This window comes from Manduca sexta, chromosome 7 (genome assembly GCF_014839805.1).
Source record: "Manduca sexta isolate Smith_Timp_Sample1 chromosome 7, JHU_Msex_v1.0, whole genome shotgun sequence".
In the NCBI taxonomy this organism is placed as follows: domain Eukaryota; kingdom Metazoa; phylum Arthropoda; class Insecta; order Lepidoptera; family Sphingidae; genus Manduca; species Manduca sexta.
The window spans coordinates 4212313-4228275 of record NC_051121.1 but is presented as its reverse complement, the minus strand read 5'-3'; the positions used below and the strand labels follow the sequence as shown (position 1 = coordinate 4228275).

Below are 15963 nucleotides of genomic sequence, written 5' to 3'. Positions count from 1 at the left end.
ATAGAGTTTTATTTTGGATATTTGCTATACTAACAAATTAGTTTCGTAATAAACAGTTATCTTTATCTTTGAATTATTGTAGTTGGAAAAAGTTTGCTACTCACGCTTCAACGTCCAGTAACTTTTCATATTCTTTCAGTAGTTGGTCATCTATTCCCAAGACGTCGGAGCCATAGTTGAGATTACTATTAAGTCCTCCTCTAGCCTGGATACCGAATACATCGTTGAGGACTGCACAGACGAAGTTGTGGTGTAGGAACGTCCCTCTAGGATGCTTGACCATGAGCGAGAAGATGGGCAGTCTTCGAACAGTGGGAGACACGTTGCCGAGGAGAATCAACTCCGGTATATTCTTGATGTGAGAAAGGACTTGTCTGAAACAATTTGATAATAGGATAAATAATTGTATTTGCTATAAGTTCAATTTTCGTAAAACAGATTGCTATTTGCAGCAAACCAATTATTACGAATTTTACCTTTATTAATTCATTAATATCGGATATGTAAATTGTAATTTAAGTTTTAATATCGCCCAGTAACATTATTTTCCTCAATTATAGTCATACTAGTTGTTACTATGCCCTGTTTACCAAGACAAAGACCTTGCGCTAGCAATTCTAAGCTAATTGACGAAATACGTCAATATTGATACGAAGTTTATTTGCAGCATCCACTTCGTTGGCGGATGATAATTTAGAAGCAAATATTGAAACTGCAAGATCGATAATTGGTGCTACTATGTTGTAACAATTTACTCTTGAAGATGCGCTTATTTACAAAAAATTACATTGATTTAAATCCACTGTTAAAGTTAATGAACAATTCCGAGTACCTTTTAATTTATAATTCTGAGAATTTGGTCTAGGTTTTCGGTTAGTGCCAAGTTACCGTACATCTCAATAAACACTTGGCAACGTTATATATTTCCGGGTTTCGGGAAGTCTTAAATCTTTCGCTATCAGGTTTTGGACAAGGTTTTACGTAATGAGCATGTTTGGTAACACGAAATGTAGTAATAAAATGTTTTTCATAAAACGTGGAAAAACTAACCCCTAACTAACAACAATATTAGCCAATGACAATGGCCATATGGCTACGCACTGCGAAGGCTGCCATGCCGTCGGCACTGAGAAATAGACTTGTTATCACAGCTTTACTCGGTCCTCAGATAAAAAAAAAACGTCTATGAATAAGGGGGTAAGAATACAAACGCAATTGAACACGATGATAAAGATAAATAATAATGTCAAGAAATCTACTGTTCATAGACGAGTGTTTACTATTCAAGTATGACTAATAGATTACTACTTAATTGTTATTGTATGTAAATTAATTTAAATGTTGTTTTTTTGCCGTAGTCGTGAACATCATTAAACTCATTTTAATTTATAACATGACTATGTTCATCACGTTTAATAATATGCAGTAAAATATAGGAAATGCGAACACGATATTATTAAATAGGAAGGTAATTGTTATACAAAGAGTGCATGATACGGTATTGAAATCCGTTTTGTGACCTAGGATTGGTAATAGACTGAAATAACCTGAAGACAATTGAGGAAATGATGGAAGATTATGCTACGGGATAAACGAAAACGGTTCCGACGGTAAATGCAAATATGCAACTGTACTATTTATAACCGACGTTGAACTTTGAACTTTATGTTCTGTTTTGACGTCTAATTCCCATTGATAGTCGCTAAATCGATTCTTCCATAATTTTAACGGGAAAATGAACCTAAGGACAGTTCAATGAGGTATTAAATACGTCGATTAAAATAGTGACATCAGCCAGGTGATTAACAAGAAATCTCTTCATCATTGCCAAGCGATTTCTTCGTTTGAATTAATGTTTCATGTTTAACTACATTGAACTAATAAACATTTCAATACTAAATAACAATATCATACATTGATAATTGTTCTAAAGAAAATCTATTACGCTATAATTATAAATGTATATGTATATGTATTATGACGTTACAAAATCTTAATTAACAGATTAATATAATGATAAGCAATTCTTACACAAAAATTAACAAGAAATAAAATGATAATATTTATTATCACAGTAATAATGACAAGCTAGTAGCTACACAACGCTGTGGACTCGCGACTAACTATGAACAGTGAAGCTAATCAACTACTTTTTATTGCAAACAACACGACCATGCCTAGACAAAATTAGAAGTTATTTGTACTACACTGAAAAATAGTGTTCAAAATTCAGAATTCTTAATTATTCCAATGAGAAAATTTGCATATAATAGACAGCTAAATTTATCACAAAAATAAACGAAACATTGTTTGAATATGATCCTATATATTTAAAAAATCTCCATTCTTAGCTTAAGGAAATTCAATATACATTCTGATACAATCTACATTTAAGCGATAATTTGAATACGATACTATATATTTAAAAAAATCTACATTCTTAGCTAAAGGAAAGTCAATATAAAATCTAAACCTACAGATAACCGATAGATATAGATTCGAAGCTGTAACACTAAACGCAGACCTTTTCAAAAGTATTTTAATCGCTGCCAATAGAATCTGTCAACACGATCATTCAACGCTGCCAGAACTAGGTCGGCAGAGACATAAAGCTATCGATACAAGAACTGAGGTCTCACAACACCACTCCGATGTATGTCCGTATACGTCTGGGTGATTGCCAATGCGGATTAGTCTTGCATTGGATACAATCGTCTGTTTCTCCATTTGTTAATCCAATTAAAGTTTGTAGATTTGAACAAATTACAAAACCGGTAAGTATTAAAGTATACATATTAAACCATGTGTTAATGACTAACAATAAAAACATTAAGTAAGAACTGATATAGAAGTATTAAAAAAGTAACAAATCGTGACTAAGCTTGGGCATTGAATACACTGTTGCGTTGTAGAAAGATCGTTAAAGTTTTATCTTCTAATAAATAGCGTATTGGTGTAGTCTCAGATATTAAAGAACTCACTTTGTATAAACAAGACTTATCAGAATGATTCATATGAACGCTTTGAGCAAACATTTTCAAAATTTCGGAATCGTGAGTATGTGTTTACAGTACATCCATTATCGCACCTTTGGAGGCATCTTGACGTCATTCCTGGATATTTGGGCCACAACAATAAACTACGTCACTACATTATACGAGCTTTGTTATAGCTGAAATATGTATAACAATATATCAATTGACATCAAAATACATTAATTTATATCAAGTACATAATGGTTGTAAACACATTTGACGATGACGTATCATGAGTCGATGGGGACATCCATCATTTCCCCAACAACCTGTCCCTTGTTGACCATGAAACAGATATCAAATGCGATTGTGGAAAAAGTGTCGTCATACTTCCACTGCCGTCCCTTCGCATGGTTACCGTTCCAGTTTATGCATTTGTGTAGGGAGGACTCTATTTAAACGTTTTTTATCGAAAATACTAGATCTCTTTCAAGGCATAATGATTACTTGAAGACTAACTGATGACATTCCCATTAATAGTTTAAAATAGTCTTTAGGAAAAGAGTATAGAATTTCAACAAGTTGTTAATATTCATAGGAGATTTAATCTGTTAACTTGTTCATTTTAAATGCAAGTTATAATAATGACATCATCGTAGGATTTCTCTCTTAGCTAACTTAAGAAAGACATACAATATTATATAATGATTTTATGAAAACAATAATGTTATTTCAAAGTTTGTTACTCCAGGATTCGAGCCAGCAATGCGACGCCATTGTTTTCCCCTAAGTTATGTAACTCGGAAGGATCAGGAGTTACCTTGCCAATGAAATTTCCATAACTAACTTTACAGCTTTCATAATATGCTGTACGGAGACTGGCTCCAATTTTTATTGGCATTTACAGGGCATTGTGAATTTATTTCTCAAGTGATTTGTTGGCGTTCTCTTATAAGATTTGCACTGGTTCCAAAATCAATAGATTTATGTCTAATAACGGCGATTTATTCTATATAGTTAAAACTTAGTCAAAAGAATGTGTTTTCATGTAAAACCATGATTTACGTTAACTAAAACGTTCCAACCTACACAGAAAGTTGATAAAACCAATTTGTTTTTCGCATCCCATATTTTACCGTAAAAGTATTGCGACACAAATGAAATAAAATCATATTCAATCGTACACTTCCGTAGTCTATTTCCCAAATATGTTTCACCGTGAAAAATGCTTTCGAAAGCAGCCATAACGATAAATTCATGTCAGTTCGCGTGATTCATCCGTGCATTCAGGATGTGTTCCGGCATTGTGTTTATGAAGTTTTGGCTGATTGAAGGCCCCTTTTACTGCCTGTTTACGTTTCTTTACCATAGCATACTTAAATACAATTGAATTTGTTTTGAAGTTAATATTTAAAAAACTATTTACTAAATTAGAATGTGGTCTAAGTAAAGAAAGAATTGAAATTATTTTTCATCAAGTCATTGGAACAAAATGAGATATAAGTAATTGGCGATAAAGAAACAAACATCGTACAAATCACAATTTATACCATAAAGTATTATAAAAGACCGTAGCAATGGAATGCAAGTCGTAAAATAAAGAAATTGGTTAACTTAAGCATTTTATTTCATTTTAAACAAGCTTCGATAAAAATAGCTCCATTTACTTGTATTTTTAGTGGATAATGTAAAGACTGAGGTAAGTGAATTTAAGACTTATAATGAATTGTCACGTTAACCTAGTTTAGTCTCTACGTACAAATGAATAAGATTATTTCCAATGCATTTGTTTTCACAGTCATAAATTCGGGATATTATCGAATCTTGGAATTTAAATATAGTCCTTCTGACGTAGAACTAGCATTATAATTCAATTTTCAATTCATTTCCTAGGTATATTAGGAGAAAACTTATCCATCGGAACATTAATTATGTATTTTTCTTATGAATATAGATATAGAGCATTTTAATTTCTATGATTCTAAGATTAACAGCTCATTAATTATATACTTATTAACCAATATAATACTCTTGATGTTTAAAACTTTGCTTCCAAAGCAAATACTAAAAAAAATTGCACTGCCTAAAGTAATATCTAGAATTTGCAAGTGACAATTTAGTATACTTTGTAACTTAATTCCTTCCATGTTTTGTTCTAAACGCATCAGAATACACAAACATGTAACAAATTGGAAATTTCGAAGTTTTGTTTCACCAATTTTTCACAATGAATTATTGTACGAATTGTTTTCGTCGTTTTCCTTCGAACTGGACTGTTCGGAATGACACAAATAGTTTATTGCGTTGAGCTATTTCTCTCCTTGTGCCATTTCTTTTGGAAACGTGTCATTTGATGTTTATGATCAGATGGATTCATAGTTTTGAAATTTGCAAACTGATGTTGATTCGGAGAAAGGTTCATGTCATCTTTCTTTTATTGTATGTATTGAGGCCATAGTGAATCAAATAAAATCGCGAACAATGAAATTGTGGTATATTTTGGACTCATGAATTACTTTTTTATTTTATAAACTGAATTGAGGTTGACAAACTCGTTACTTCACAAAGAGAGTGGATTAGGACATGTTTAAAAATTTATTATAAAAAGTATAATATTTTTTTGTGATCATTCTGTTACTAATGCTTAGAAAATGTAGTGATAAGTATAATATAATTAATGCTGTATTTTTAAATGGAATTTACGAAACGAATTTCAAGTAATAAAATATTAATTTAAAGTCCAAACGCGCTAAGGTACGAAAACAAGTTTAAATATTTTAATTTGCACGTAATATTGACATGCGTTTATTAATAATCGTAAACTGTGCAATATTGTCGAGTGCGTGCAAATATTGCGTCTGACACGCAATTTGTTCGAGCACCAGTCGCGTAGCAACGATCTATTTCCAACTACATTTTACAATACAGTTGCATTACAACAGTAAGGAAGTTCTAAAACGCACAAGTTTCGCAGACAGTCCGACGCTTGGCTTGCTTCCACAGATGCAGTAGATAAGTTACCTACTAACCTATTTTACAATTTACTAAAATATTTCACTTTGCACTCTAAGGTCATTTACAAAGAAAATCCTTTCCGTATTATAATGCCTTGCAGAACCACATCTTTTTTTGTACTCTACTTACTAAACATTGTATACGCCGAGGTAATCAATTTTTTGCTACGTTAAGTGATATTTAACACCAGAAAGGTGAGACAAAACATTTTACTTATTATATCTGCTACTGTTGGCTCTGAGTGTATTTCAATTACACTAAAACCTATTCTCCTTTTTTAACCAACTTCAAAAAAAGGAGGAGGTTACATATATACATTAAAAAAATTAAATGAACTAGAGTCATACAACAAAACGTCGCTGGCTCCCCAATACAAAGTTCTATATGGAAATTAAATGATAAATATCACATATTTCTAAATCTTTTTCAGTGAAAATTTTATAATACCGAAAGATAAATAAAGGGGGAACCATGATTGTTGTATTTTAAAATTTTTATCAACATGCAAATTTTTCATCTCATTTTTGCAACACAAGTAAAGATTTACAAAGCACCTTGTAAAGTGAGCTGGCGACGCGGTGTATAGACTGTACACACTACAGCAATCGGTGCAAATTGAGTTACTGACCGGAGTTGCACCGTGGCGCGGCCGGTGACCCGTATAACGATATTTGGAGGGCGCACGCAACTGCAATGACCTGAATTCGATTCCGCGTACACGGGCTTGTCATGACTCGCGACTTTACGCAATTTTCTTCTCGTTTAACAGTTCGCGGGCGTCTATTGATATACTGTAAGGAATATATTTTTATTTGAGGTGTTTTTGTCATCATACTTTGTCATTTATCGATATATTTCTATTTCTGTCAGGAGTGTGACAACATTTTTCTACTATGGTTTGAAGGTAATTTTAAATTTAATTACTGAAAATTATGACACTAATATCTTGTATCTGCGTGCTACGCAGTGCTTGGATTAAAAGTTCTAACTTCTACTGTTTATAACTCATTTCCCTACTAGTTTATTATCAGACTTGCTTGCTTGTCTCGTCATTCAGTGTAAAAACACTCTTTCATGTTTTCTATTATTTAGATATGTTAAAAGAGCCATATATTTTTTTATAAATGTGATTGCTTATAACCAGATTTACAATTACGTAAATGATTATAGCTATAAATATGTGTAGTTATTATAAGAATAATTGTAAACTCCGTTAGCAATCCTTATCCAATAAATAAATAAATAAATCATCTGTTGCGCAGTTTTTGCTAACAAGTTTCCCCAAAAAGGGTAGAGATAAAGGGTTGGCCGTAAAACCCACAAGAACTTTTCCTCAATAATGAAACATACCGGTTAGTGTGATAAGGGTGTAGAAGATAAGACATTTGGCGTACCGAAGTGTGTTTAATACCCATGTCAAAGTTGTGCAATATTATTTTGAGTTGACGTGGAGAACAATAGTGATTTTATTTAAATGCGAAAGTGTTTGAGGTTCAGATGTTTGTTAGACGTAAATGTCATAACAGCTGAAGGGTTTGGATGAAATTTTGCACAGATAAACCATGTCTTCGATAAACATATTGGCTATTTTAATGACCCGGGAAGAAGGTAGTGGGACTTTTATACCAAGACTGTTCTTTCATGCGGAACCGCTAGCACACATCACGGGTTGGGCAAAAATAATGAATGTCTGGGTTTCTCCATCTTAAAAATACACAGGGTATTGCGCGTACACTTGTGCACAATAATATCTCCTGCATACCTAGCTGATTTCCGTTGAGATTGGCCAGTATAACCGAAATTCAACTAGGAGGGATTCATCCAATAAAACAGAATAAAATGTATTAAATTGCTTTGCATACTTGTGTGGTTTAATAAATTCCAATAAAAAAGCGTTGTATAATGTTGAATTATGATTTATTGAAGAATTATTAATGTGTTCATTACATACAATTGGTTATACCCAATTGTATTAATGGGAGATTATAAATGATATGATAATCAACTGCGTAGTGTAATAAATAATGATTTTCACGAAATAAATGTTGACTTCCATTTTCTTTGTAGGAATGTTGAATGACAAAGATATTTTTAAGGAAAAGTGTTGCATTTATCCCTTAGTGTAACATTGTGTTATAACACATTTATCCCTAAGTGTAACATTGTGTTATAACACATTTATCCCTAAGTGTAACATTGTGTTATAACACATTTATCCCTAAGTGTAACATTGTGTTATAAAATAGGTCGCAAATTGTGAAAAGAAACGTGATTTATATTTAAAATTTCTTTGGTAACTTAACTTAATTCTAATCTACGTGGAACCATTTCTACTTCGTCAATGGGCCACGGAAACTAATTATCATCAGGTGGACAGTAAGCGCGTCTGCATTCAGTACAATTTGCTTTTTTTGTTATTTTAAATGACTGGACGAGCTTGCCATTCGCCCAATGGTAAGCGTTACGACCGCCCATAAACAGTAGAAACACCATCCAACCTTGAATTACAAAGCATTGTTTGGTATTCCACTGCGCTCGCCATCCTGAGAGTTGAGACATGAGACGTTAAGTCTCATTATGTCCAATAGTTACACTGGCTACAATGTCCTTCAAACCGGAACATAACAGTGATTACACACTGCTGCTTGGCGGCAGAAACAGACATAATAAAAATATCATCTAAATTGGAGACTCGGATTACAATAACTTAGTTTATAATGTAAGTTATAAAAATTTCGATTTAAACAGACTTCCTGTTTACCCCATTTTACCAATTATTTAATATGTCAAACACAAACACAAATTGTTTGTTTCAGGTCATCTCGCTCGCACAACACTGCAACTCCTGGATCGATACTGGCACGCATTGAGAATTATTAGCATGGAAGTTCGCCGTGTCTGTACAAACATGTTATTACATCAGATATATTATTTGAAATGGCCATAGACTGCCACCTCATTACAACCTAATAGAGCTGGTGAAGTGTGTATTTGATGACATTTCTGCCTAACCCTAAAAGGGGAAAAAGGTTATAATGTCATCTGGTGAGGGACTTTTTCTTTTTCAAAATTGTCTTTAAGTTAACTACCCTTCTTCCCAATTATCCTCATTAATCGCTCCACTGGGCATTACCAAAATCCCAAATAACATCACTGTGTCAGTTCCATTCTAACAAAGTTCGAATGAGTTCACAATTTCCTACAATTTTCCCAATGATCGGGACTCCGTCGGTCGGAACGGGCCGCGTTATTCCATCAATTGAACTTTTGCGAAGTCATTTCCTCTTTCTGAATATTTATCGATATTAGGTATTTGATTTATCTTGAACGGTTTGATATAATTACGAGAGATTCCTGAGTTACATTTGATTTTATTTCTAACTTCTAAAATGGTTTTTTTTCTTCAATCTTAAAGGGTAAAACATTTCAGGTTTCAATAATCAAATCTGCATTTTAGTTGACGATCTTTTATTTCCCTTCATTGTTACACATATTATCATGATAAAAATATTCAATTATATGGTTTTCGTTCGTGTATCGTGCAGTCTCCTGGACAATTATTTCGTATTGTTAGTTATCTTCACTAACATTAATGATTTCGGTCCTTATAAAATCAAATATATTGTACAAAATCGACTAGACTCAACAAATCTTAACGGCGTAGTATAATGTCGCTTTACAATGCAAGACGTTTGCCTAAACATTACCAGAACCGAATTAGATTTACGTGACTAGAGTTATTATGGCCTAAATTGTTGTTACTGAAGTACTTTTAAATGATAATATTACTACTGTTAAACGCTATTTAAAGTTGTCTGTTTACGAAGGAGTACTGAATAAATGAATTGTTTTAATAGAACACATTGTGTCATGAAAGCAGACTCAAATTGCATTTACACTTAATTTACTTTGACAGCATAACGATTCATTAAAACTACTGAGTTTCCAGTTTAAAATTAAAAATAACCTCAAAAATAACAAAGAAAACAAAGCCGGACGAAACACGAGGCGCCTTAATGACGAAGCGCGAAATAAAGTGTAGTTGCTCAATAAAAAAAGCAATAAAATCTACTGGGGCATCACATTACAATTGTTACGCAATCGTAATGGCCAGACATTAAATTATATATCATCTCGAACGGGAAGACTCGTGGAAGTTATATCTTCACAAGTAGCTATTGATATGGATACAATAAAAGAAACGAGCAAGGTGCTTGTTGAGTAACAATACCCACCATACCCTATCTACTATAGAACTGAATATCCTAAATACGCAACCCAGCAACACATCCATGACAAAACTTCAAGACCCAGTGTTGTGTTTTCCGCTCCTAATCCTGCGCAATGAGCATGTGTTAATTTCTTAGATAGAAGACAAGTTGTTACATTTAACAAACTAATATAAATACAGTGTTGATGGATAAAATTACCATAGTATTAAACACATGGAGAGGTAGCACTGAGTTCTAGTCTAGGAAAACTATAAATACTTTTCCCCTTTCCTTATCTCGAGACAGTCGTTAGACCGCCGACACAACCAATGCCAAATATTTATAGCCATTAAATAGGACATCGAGAAGACGTTTAGTATTAACTAAATCAAATTGCTTATTTTGATAAAATTCTGTGTATCTTTGTATTTACTTATATGTGGTGTTGAATATGCGTTAACAACAAAACTCTATTTTAATACATACAATGAAAGGACAACAGAAGAACACATTTTATAAAACATCAAAGATGTAGAAAGTGCCATCAAATCATGCTAACTGATGTTTCCCCGAAATGCTTATCTGTGAATAAAAGGATAAGCCGTATAATTAAGACTGGCTTTGCCACGAAGCCCGTAATCTCGGCGCGTTACGTATACAAGGATATCTTACTAAAGTAGGAAGTCCCACGAGATTTGATTAACCTGCTTGATCTAATTTTGTAACGTGGCTTGACCAAGGTTACATAACGATAATACTGATTTACAAATAGTAACGTTCATTTCTCCATTAATTCATACTTCTCATTTAGCTTTAGGTATTTTTTAAGATAATATAGTATAGTATGTATTATCAGGGTATGTTTTATATCATTCGAGGGTAGCGCACTGAAATAATATTGGTAATAAATTGGAAAAATAATTGTGAAGTATTCGAGGATATCTTTATAAAAAGATATATAAAAGTAATAGTTATTTCAAAAATTGCAGTAACAGTAGGATTAAAATAGATAATTCAAAGCCGATTATATTTTACTCGTAAAATGTTATAAACTCGAATATATTGAAAATAGCAACATACGGCATTACATTTTTGGATGATTATGTCGCAATAGTCTTTGGTAAATAACCAAAGACAACGTCAAATGATTACATGTCACTATACAAAAATAAACGAATGTGCGAACAGGAGTAATAAACCTACGCGTGCAATGACGCAAAATTCGCTCATGTTGGAATAGCATAATCGTCAGCGGCGTCTTCCGCTCGTGTTTGCGTGAAATTAAACTGCAAGTCTAACACCCATATTCACAAACTACACTATGAGGACGCACAGTGTACTTACTTTCCATTTTTATTTTGTTTTGTTCAGCTGTTAATGTGACAGCTGACTGACGTAAAGTTATACCTCAATATTAGCCAATCACAGCGCCTCTACGCCTACGCACTGCGAAGGCTGTCATGCTGTAAGTACTGAGAAACAAACTTGTTATCATAGCATTGCTCCGTATCCGTACTTAGCTAAGTAACATTTGTGAATACGGGCCGTTCAAACATTGACATTACTAATTTATCAATGGACGGACCTTCGATTTACGACATCTGGCTTTTGGACATGTGCCATCGATTCAAATAAAATTTTATTTTCTTTCATCTAACATAATTTTTTATGTTACAAATGTTTTCAAATTAATTATAGTGGTTTTATGATTTGTTATTGTGTATTTAGGTTAATTTAAATGGGACGAAATATAAATGATTGTCACATTTTCTATATAAATTGAAGAGGACAAAGGTTGGGTTTGTTACAATAAATGAATGTAATAAATAATTTTATGAAAATATAAATTATATAAACATTTTATTTGAAAACGGTTTGAGCGATATTCTTGAAATTTGGTGTACCTTTGACTTTTTATTTAAAGCCACTTTAGAAAATATATTTTTTATGAGAATTAAAATAAAATTAAAATAAAATAAATTGAATTGTAATTTGATGTATTGTAATAACCAGCAACAGGAGGTTTTACTGAAGTATAAATAAGTAAATCAATCAATAAAATAAAACAAAACCAAAGCACAGAGACAAATCCAACAAATTTTATTTTGCGTGATTATTTTTCTACGTGGGAGTCGCGTTGTGATGACATCACGTATTATTGGGGTCAAACAACCCATGTGGAATACAAAAACATTGTAAGGAATCATATCTTCACGCATGTAGGTGAAAATACTTCGTTTATATGAGAAATAATTTGATTGCGGAAATCTCTAATTCGTCGAGAATATCATTCAGTAGTTTTCCGGAGCAAATCTATATTTATTCCTTGAATGTTTTTACGAAAATTTATGTGTGTTTTTAATAGTGTATAATTAAGTATTTAAATGTCTAGTATAATAGGTGATTTAATTATTTTTTAATACTATTATCAAACACGTATGTCATCCAAAATGTCACGGAAAAACGAATTATCAAAAGCCGCGCAAAACAAATTATGTGGTTTTTAAATTTATTAGAATGGGTAATTGTCAAATAACAGTAATAGCAAACTGTGACGTCACCGAGTATCACTGGCCATACCGCTGCGTGCGTGAAAAAGAGATAACGCGATAAACCTACCACGCCGCTACAAAAATATCTCAAATATGAATAACTGTTTTATTTCTCCATAAATTTTGATGCTGTTTTCAAAAAATAATTTCTTTTATTTTCTGTTACCTATAAAACAATGTACAAATTCAAACATAGAAAACATCTTATTTTCTTTATCATCACCAATTCTATGAATAATGATTCGAAAACAAATCTCACAAATTTCGAATTTATACACTTAAGTATCTGCTACGAGTCTTTCACAACTACCAAAATAAAAACTGTAGAAAGTATAAATAAACTTGAGTAAATAGATCATTGCAGAATAAAAATAAAAACGTATATTAGTCAACATACGTCATAATGCTATGAATAGGACTTTCAAAATAAAAAGAAACAAAAAAGTCTTAAAGCAATTGCAAAAAAAAAGCGGCGATAGCCTAGCAAAAAGCGGCGATAGCCTAGTAAAAAGCGGCGATAGACTAGTTGGGTGTGGAACGGACTGCCGAGACAAATGTCCGCAGGTTCAAATCCCAAGGGCACACACCTCTGACTTTTCTAAAAAATCATGTGTGTATTCTTTGTGAATTTATCGTTCGCTTTAACGGTGAAGGAAAACATCGTGAGGAAACCTGCACATCTGAGAAGTTCTCTATAGGAATTTCGAAGGTGTGTGAAGTCTACCAATCCGCACTAGGCCAGCGTGGTGGACTAAGGCCTAATCCCTCTCAGTAGTAGAGGAGGCCCGTGCTCAGCAGTGGGCAAGTATACAATACAGGGCTGATATTATTATTATTATTAATTGCAGTTTGCACCCATCGTCTGTCTCGTATTATAGTTAACATAAATATCCCAATTATCAATGGATGTTTATCAAATAGACTGGTGAAGCCGCTTTCAAAGAGCCATTATTTGTATTTCATTTGTAAACATAATGTATCGGAGTTGACACTGTGAACCGTCTGTGGTGTTTTTCCTTCGCGTTGCCAGTAAGTTACTACCGATTCGCAAACATCATTTAATTTAGGTAAACATTCAGCTTGCCAGACTGGCTCTGTGGTAATTGGCTCGCGTGGTTTAACACTTTCATTTATTACCTTCCATTGTTTAGATATAGGCTAGTACAGATATTGAATTACTTCCTCTGATACATTCTGAAGAAATCCGTATACATATCGTTTGTTATTTTTATATTCCCTAAGTGAATATTTCTAAAAATCGGTACTGTATAAGAATTAGACACCACTGCACGATTCTAAATGCTATACTATTTCCCTGCCCTAGATTTACCGTGGAGTTACAATCGATCATGTAATTAAAATTGCTTTGAAATGGCATCAGTGCGAACTGCCATCACGTCTCCGGACATAATCTGGGGACTACAACTTCTATTGGATAAAATCTTAGTTTCCCGAGCGAGTTTTGAAAGGCTAAGATGTTATTGAAGAAAAACGTGCCTGCTTTAGATAAACTTGTGCAACCTTGGCGTCGAGTTAGCTTTTAATATAAATGCATATAAAGATGCACCAGGCAATATTGTTCTTTATTTGTGTTTAATATTAAAGCACAAATGTGCTAGAATCATGACTGACAAGCATTCTATCACGTATTAAATAACCATATTATATAGATAAAGCATTAGATATAATTCAGTCAACATGACATGGTTCATCGCCTATAAGCGAATTCTCGTGTTTAGCGAAATGTACCATAAATGTATTATTTTATCTGTTGATACGTCTGGAAATACATATTCCGCCTACCTGGTAATATTATCCTGTCTATCAGCTATGTTTTGGAGTCCAACAGCATCTCGCAACTGCATCACAATTGCAGCTCTTACAGCCTCAGTAGATTTCATCTCCTCAATCCTTTCACTCAAAACCTGGTAAGCAATTTAATAAATATAATTACCCAAAGGAGAATTAAGCTAATGGCTACATTAATATCCGCCATTTTATTACCATAAACATTGTATTACAATATTTAATTACTACAACCGGCTGCAACGCTGTGAATAATGGAGACGTTACCGAGTTGTATAAAGTAGTTAAAATACATAATAAAACAACCGCATTATGCACAAAGCGTTTCTTTGCAGAAAATTACAATTCACGACGTGAGAACACTTCTGTTGTTCCTGCCACTTTATCAAGCAAAAATCTATTCATCTCTGATATAACGTTATTTCTCGTCCTCTATTCGTCATTTCCAATTTCTTCTATCAATATTGCTACGATAGTTACTTTGTAATATTGCCAATACAAAGCAAACCATATTGATAATAAATTTGCTTTCTATGTAAAATTAACACATATTTAGATCCCTTAATGTACTAACCTCAACATCCTCAGAAAAGACAGGCGTATTTTTAAACACTTCCTTCTTCACCACAACTACATGCGGACCTTGGACTCCGCCAACAAACTTCTCACAATTGAAGAACATAGCGTCTTTCTTCACCATCTCCTCATCAACTCCAGGGAAGGTAGGATTCATGTCAACAGTAGTTGTTGGAGCTACTAATGTATAATCCCAGAAAGACCACGCTCCATACTGGTGCAGGAGTAATGTGGTAGCTACATCGTCAGCAAGAACTCCTGTCAATTTAGAAGCAGCTGGAAAGAAACCAATCATGCGTTTGCCAGTGCCTGTATTCTCTTGCAACTTTTGCTCTAGATTATTTAAATCTATAAAACCTTCTTTGGTCTCTGGGATTTTTATGATCTGCGGACAAAGGAATTAAAACGATTTAATACAATATAAACACCTTTATGATTGAATTAATTTAAAGAGGCATACATATTTATACCAAAGATTAGAATAAATGTATTTTAATATATCAATTTGTCTGTATTCATTCTCATGTTGGTTCGTAATCTTAAGCAAAATATTAGCATAATTATTCTAATTGGTGTTTACGTTTATGTATACTATTCTCGCTGGTATGATGAAGTTTAAACGATATATTTTAGAATAATCATAATTGCGGGGCTCCTCCCTTTATATCGGAGTAAAGAACTAGTTACTTATTGCTCATAGTCAACAACGTTAATGACTAATACTTGAACCACTGATATAATCTACAATGCTCTCGTTTTCATTCGCGTGTAGCCGAGTAAAGATTAATATTGCTTGTGGTTAAAAACACTACTTCTAACAGTATCTTT

General features: G+C 33.1%; 1 protein-coding gene across 3 annotated transcripts in view; it reads right to left on the bottom strand.

Moving 5' to 3' along the window:
- Positions 1–15963, bottom strand: part of LOC115449669 — a 93027-nt gene that overhangs the window by 10764 nt on the left and 66300 nt on the right. For all 3 annotated transcript variants that reach the window (XM_037447546.1, XM_037447544.1, XM_037447545.1), the window contains exons 4-6: positions 15134–15520; positions 14557–14678; positions 105–374 (exon numbers count right to left, since the gene is read on the bottom strand). In XM_037447546.1, coding sequence (XP_037303443.1) covers positions 105–374; positions 14557–14678; positions 15134–15520 — 779 coding nt within the window. The remainder of the gene's footprint in view (positions 1–104; positions 375–14556; positions 14679–15133; positions 15521–15963) is intronic.